At 38.0% G+C, this 6,000-nt stretch overlaps 1 protein-coding gene across 2 annotated transcripts in view; it reads right to left on the bottom strand.

Annotated features, from left to right (window-relative positions):
* Positions 1-648: 648 nt before the first annotated feature.
* SPAG6 (sperm associated antigen 6) overlaps positions 649-6,000 on the bottom strand; it is a 32,815-nt gene continuing 27,463 nt past the window's right edge. For both annotated transcript variants that reach the window (XM_031614344.2, XM_090142935.1), the window contains 3 exons: positions 5,827-5,943; positions 3,062-3,207; positions 649-900 (listed from right to left, as the gene is read on the bottom strand). In XM_031614344.2, coding sequence (XP_031470204.2) covers positions 834-900; positions 3,062-3,207; positions 5,827-5,943 — 330 coding nt within the window. In that variant the 3' untranslated portion in view covers positions 649-833. The remainder of the gene's footprint in view (positions 901-3,061; positions 3,208-5,826; positions 5,944-6,000) is intronic.

The raw sequence follows: 6,000 nt of genomic DNA, 5'->3' as shown, positions 1-6,000 counted from the left end.
TCCTCTCTTCCTGAGAGGCCCAGGTACTGCCAACCCAGAGGGGCAGAACCTCACAGAGTCCTTTCTCTCCTTTTGTACCTGTGGGAAGTCTGAGTTCACTCTATCCTTTCCGATAGGAACAATGACACACACACATACCAAATAATGTATTGCTGCTTCCCTCCATAGCAAATCTTGCCTTAATTAGGAGGAATTTTGCAGATGTACTGTTTAGCATGCCAGGATCATGACACTATTGTAGCATGCAGAATACAGCCCTTTTATCATCATCAGATCTGATTACTTCTCTATTTAGCAGCTACTAATGTGTTTGGGGATGCAAAAATCACATCACTTTCCGAAAGGTAGTGGTGGAAAAAAAAATCTCAGCATAGAATGAATTCTATAATTAGAAAAGGCAGAGGGGACATCTTTTTCCTCCCCCTCATCAAGCTTGGGAAGCTCTAAACAATATGCAAAGACAAAAGGGGGAAAATTGATAAAGTGCTGAGAAGGATAAAATTTGAATGAGATAATAACAAACCTTTCTTGTGGAAGGAAAAGGAAATGACTGATTCTAAAAAAGCTTCTGTGATAAATCAACACCCTTGCATGAAATTCCACTGATACATGCTGCAGCGTCTGGTCATAAAGTTAGAGAAAAACAAATAGGAACAAAAACTTAGCAACATTTTTATAAAGAACAAAACACAGCTTGCTGGAAATACTGAGGTCTTGCTGTAGTTCAAACAGTAGAAGTAGATTTCAGAACCTAACAAGAGTTTCAGCAGCTGTATTTGTATTACAGTCATAAAAGCGTAAACGTGAAATACAGCTCTAATAAAAATTGAAGTTTATAAAACTGGTTGGTAATTTTCCACCCGTTCCAGAAGCATCTCAGAATATCCAGGGGAATAATACCTGAAAGAGAAACATATTGTTTGTGCATTAGACTACAAAGCATGTTCTGTGCTAAGTAATGAAACTATTCATATTTGTATCGATCAGGAAAAAGTTCTGGCATTAAATAGTGGTCAAGGAATTTTACAGTAATTCTCTGACAATGCTGTAAGAGCTTGCTTTTCAACTTACAATATCACTTATACTTGGAAGTCGGGTTTTCAAAAAACGTTTGGCTTCTTTTAGGGCGTATCGGTAAGTGACTAGTCTTTGGACAGGTTCAGCAGCCACAAGTACTGCCATTTCTGGGAAGTGTAGATGTTAACTTTTGTTGAAATGATGGCCTTTAATAAAACGGCATGAATTTACACAGAACCATAGGCTAACAGAGAACAATAGGAACAATAGTCTACTGCTGTTTGTGAAACATAGCCACACACACCAAAGCTAATGTGAAGTCTACATCACTTCAAGAGTCATTATGGAATAACAACAACAAAAAAAATCACAATGACTTTCTGTCTGTTACAGAAATTATCCAGTAAGTTTTCGTGAAAGTAGAATGCTGTGGTGCCATTACTGTCCTGCTGTCACTCAGCTTTCCACAATGTGCCAACTACATGTCTCCAGCATGCAGGCATCATCAAAGCTGCATTTAGTTCTTGTTTTCCAGGTTAAGAGTATGTGAAAATTATTACTGTGTTACTCTACAAACATAAATCACAGTACATTTCTTGTTTTGCAGACATGTTAAATTGCCACCTCTGAACCCTGGAAGCTTTAACTATAAGGACAAAGGAACATTTCCATGCACTATATGCCTAAAATGTACTCAAGTAAAAAAACTCCAACACATTCACATTAAACAATGATCCATTTAACTTGCTGACTTCCTGGGTGATTCTGTACTATGAAACTTTTTAAAATTTTAAAAGAACTCAAATTAGTTCTCCAACTGTACAGGTAACTTGTCAGTGTGCTGCTATCATATATGGGCTGCAAACAGTTTGAAATAATAGGGCTCCAAAACAACCCCAGAGCTGATGTCTATTGCAGCAGCTGTGGCTTGGGCAGCAGAAACCACCATCCGTTAGCAATAAGACGCACGCAAGAAATGTTGGAAAGGCCCTTTTCTTTGTTATGTCCCAGCCTACACAAGTAATTTTGTTTCATTTACACAAAAATAAAATAGTGGGACAAGGAAACATTGATTATATCCAGAGACGTATAAACATCCTCTTTCCCTCTGAAGTATCAGCAGCCTTTATGATTTCACTTTCACCCATTTGATAGCTACTCGCTTTTCCTTGTGGAGACAAACAGGGCTCCGTTTTGCATGGCTGTAGCTACTATTAGCTAAAGATCTCCTTTGCTATAATTAAAATTGATGATGCAGATTTTCAGAGCCTGTAGAGGGAGTGCATGAGTACGACATCCTTTTGATGTGTTGATGGAGTGAAGGACTGGTGAATGGGTATCTAGAATCTAGGAGAGCATTTACCTCCTTATTACAATTTAGGATAGTGACATTTTGACTGTAAGCTATTTAATAGTGTTTCTGTATTCATTAAGGGCAAAGTTCAACTTGGTGCAGACAGCTGGTGTATGGTCCTTTTATATTTCACTTAAGCCTCATGATGAGGCTGGGGGAGGAAGGGCAGCTGCGGACAGAGCAACTGTAGGAGAGCCTCTGGACCCTCTGTACATCAGACAAAGTTTCAAAGGAGCATCTGAATATTCTAGTATTCAGCCAGGCTCTTAGGGAAGTTAAGGTGTAAGCAAAAATTCACCGATATCTGAGAAACCAAACATGAGTTACTAAGATAAACTAAACTTGCTGTAGGTATTTGTATCTCTGAGTGACTGTGCTGAAGCCTCAGAGTTTGGCTAGGTAGTGCAGGACTAACTCTTCTTCCCCATTTCCTGCAACAGCCTCATTATTTGGGCTTTGTTTACAGACAAAGAAACCTAATTCCAAAACCAATCAGAAAATAGAAAGTGTTCAGAAGTATATCTCTAACATTTGTGCGTACCACTGGGGCATTTAACCAAATGTTACACTGTTCTATTGAAAACTAAAATCATGTGGGAGTTCAATTAACATTTTAAATCCTCATTTTGTGCTGCTTCTATTAAGAACATTTCATGTTATATATGTGCATTTTTTTTTAATTTTCCCTACCGTACTATTTCCTCTGGATAGCAGTTGTTAATAGTGTTGATATACTCCTGAAGAAGTGATCCAGGTTCTGCTTTTATTTCTTGAACCTTTTTAAGCCCACCAGTTGTTACAAAGAGACGCCGCGCTTTACTGTCATGTGGTAACACCTACACAGAGAAGTATATTAAAAATATGTACTCTATTAAAGCAACTTCTGTGCTACTAGCCTCAAATATTGCTAACTTGTTTTAATTCAGAGGACAGATAAAATGGAACACATTAGAGATACAACATCTGTAACGACTTCTGTATTTTAACACGGTTATACAGCAAGTATCATAAACCAGCCCTTTATTGTTAAAGCATAATTTAACATGTACTTTAATACATAACACAGATAAAAAATAGGGAATTGAACATTTATCGTTACATAAATAATATTTCTTGAATTATCCCTACAGAGACAAGATGATTGTGGAGATTAAACAGATAATAAAAACAGAACACTAACATGGAATAACAACAGCATTTGTTCCACTTAAACCAAGTTATTCGGGTCTTTTATGTCAATTCCCACAGTTTAATTGTAGAGCAGAATTTTATATCATTATAATGATCTAGTATAGATTACTGCGTGAAAACAATACTGAGAATTGTTGCAAGTGAACAATGCAGCCTCGAAGCATTACATGCTATTAAATTCCTGGATATTAAAATCCTACAACACACTGTGTAGCCATGGAAGCCTTTTTACACACATATACACACACGAAGCAAAAATGTGAAGTTTCTGCAGCCAAAGGGGATGAGAAGCAGAAACGATCAGACAATACATTCTGCACTCCCTGAGTAATGCCAATATGCAGCTCTGTCCAGAGGACGAAAGAGAGGGAGGTGGGGGCTGGGCCAGGCGACGGAGAGCGACAGCATGCAGTCTGCAGGCCCACAGGGCTGCAGGAATAATAATTATTATTATTTAAAAATATTTTTTTTTTAAAAAAAGGATAATCCGACATGTAAGTGTCAGCAAAAACAGGTTTAAAGCTACCTCCGAGAGCTACATACTATGGGGGCAAAAGCTTTTTGTAAGCCTTCACACTGATGGGACAAATCAAGCCATAAATTTGATTGTGTGTCAGTGTAAAACATGAGACTGGAAGGAGGAAGGGATTGCCTAAAAACCTGAAAGAAAATAAGGATGAGATTTCTGGCAGGCATACAGGCAAACAGCCTTCACTCATCTGGTCCCTCTAAGCTGCAGTAATCTGCAAAAGACTGGTAAGGAAAACACAAGGCTGCATAGACACTTCTCCCTACTGTGTTCCATACAAGTGCTGGGAACAACTGGGAACTCCAAAGTGTCTGTTTCCACATTCCTCCTACAAGAACTGCCAAGGAAGAACTAGCAAGGAGACATGATCTGGCCCTTTCCCTGCCTTCTGCCTCCACACTGTGGTTCCCAGGCTGGATAAGACAGCAGAAAAGTCTCTTGGAAGAGGCTCTAAAGATAGACTACACCTCAGAGACCTAGCTTCACCCTCTTCCCAGTCCAAACTGAGACAGCACAGAATTGCAAAGATCACAGAAAGGGCCATACTAAAATGACACAGTCCAGCACCAAAAACACATAGCATCCCACCCTGAAGCACAGCTTGGAAATAAAGCTTTTACTGTGCTATAAATAAGCCAACAGAGCCAATGCATCTCAGGTTTAAAAATAGGAAATTCCTAAGTTATGGTATAGGAGAGAAAAAAGCTCTTAGTGCAAAGGACTTAATTTTAAATGTATACTTTAGAAGAACAAATGCTAGACAAGTACAGTTTGTTTAATACAATGTAGAAGAAAAATTAAACAAAACATCAGCTGATCTGAAGGGTACAAAACTGCTTCAACAGCAAACAACATTCAAATGTATACACTGGGTAACCAATTGCTACACACTCAGCTCTTTAACAGTTCCAGCCAGCACACAGAAGCAGAAGTACTGGATTCTGACTAAATCTCCAGTACACACTACAAACAGTGGCACTTCCAGATCTTTGATAAAAGGAACTGATTGCTAATCAGAAGTGTTTTGCTTGGTCATTTCCAAAAAGAACACCTCACCAAGAGAATCTGGTACCCCCTGCTAATAGATTACATTGCACGGTATTGCACAAAAGAAAGGCCTACAGTTAAACAAGGCTTCCAATTGCTGGTGATCAAAACAGACACTGGAATTTTGATTATATTGCATTATATTGCAAATGTAGTATTTTGATATTGCAATGAAATATTTTGATTGCCTTTTGATTAAACTGCATTTCTCTTTACACATTGTGCTTAAATCAATAATGTAATTAACAATAAGCAATTGAAAATTTTAATGGAGGTAAGAATGGTGAGGCCTTCACACTCTAATGTAAAACACCTAACTTAAGCCACTCCTGGACAGACAGGTTGCAGTTCGTCTAAAACAGATGTAACTGAGATTTACGTGATACTTTGACTCTGTGAAAATATTTGCATGTGAGTTAGTATTTTGCTTCATCTCAAGAGGCAAAGAAGAAAAAAACACCTTGCTTATAATTAACTGTTTTACCACTGTCTTAGGATGAACTATAGAAGGTTCCAGATAAAACTGTATCCATCTTTAACAGGCAACAAAACACAACAAACTGCTTCTGCAGGGAAGCTTGAGGGTCCTGAAACAACAACTAAGACCTTTATAGATGCTTCATGCTTAGAATGATAACTTTCTTGATAAATGGAAAATGATTACTCATTAAGCAGAACCTTTTCTTACCTTGCTAAACTGCCCAACAATGTATTTCATAATGTTGGGAGGGGCATCGTGCAGCAATGGTTCAAGTGCTGGAAGATAAGTGCATTTCTGAAGGATGTTCTTTAAGGCTCTTTTAGTCTATTGAAATGCAAAATAAAATTTCTACATTGAGACATCAATGAAAACAACAAGAAT

The sequence above is a fragment of the Phasianus colchicus genome, chromosome 6, assembly GCF_987193195.1.
Source record: "Phasianus colchicus chromosome 6, bPhaCol1.hap1.1, whole genome shotgun sequence".
In the NCBI taxonomy this organism is placed as follows: domain Eukaryota; kingdom Metazoa; phylum Chordata; class Aves; order Galliformes; family Phasianidae; genus Phasianus; species Phasianus colchicus.
Note: the sequence above shows the minus strand (reverse complement) of the source record. Positions and strands in the feature narration are given on the sequence as shown.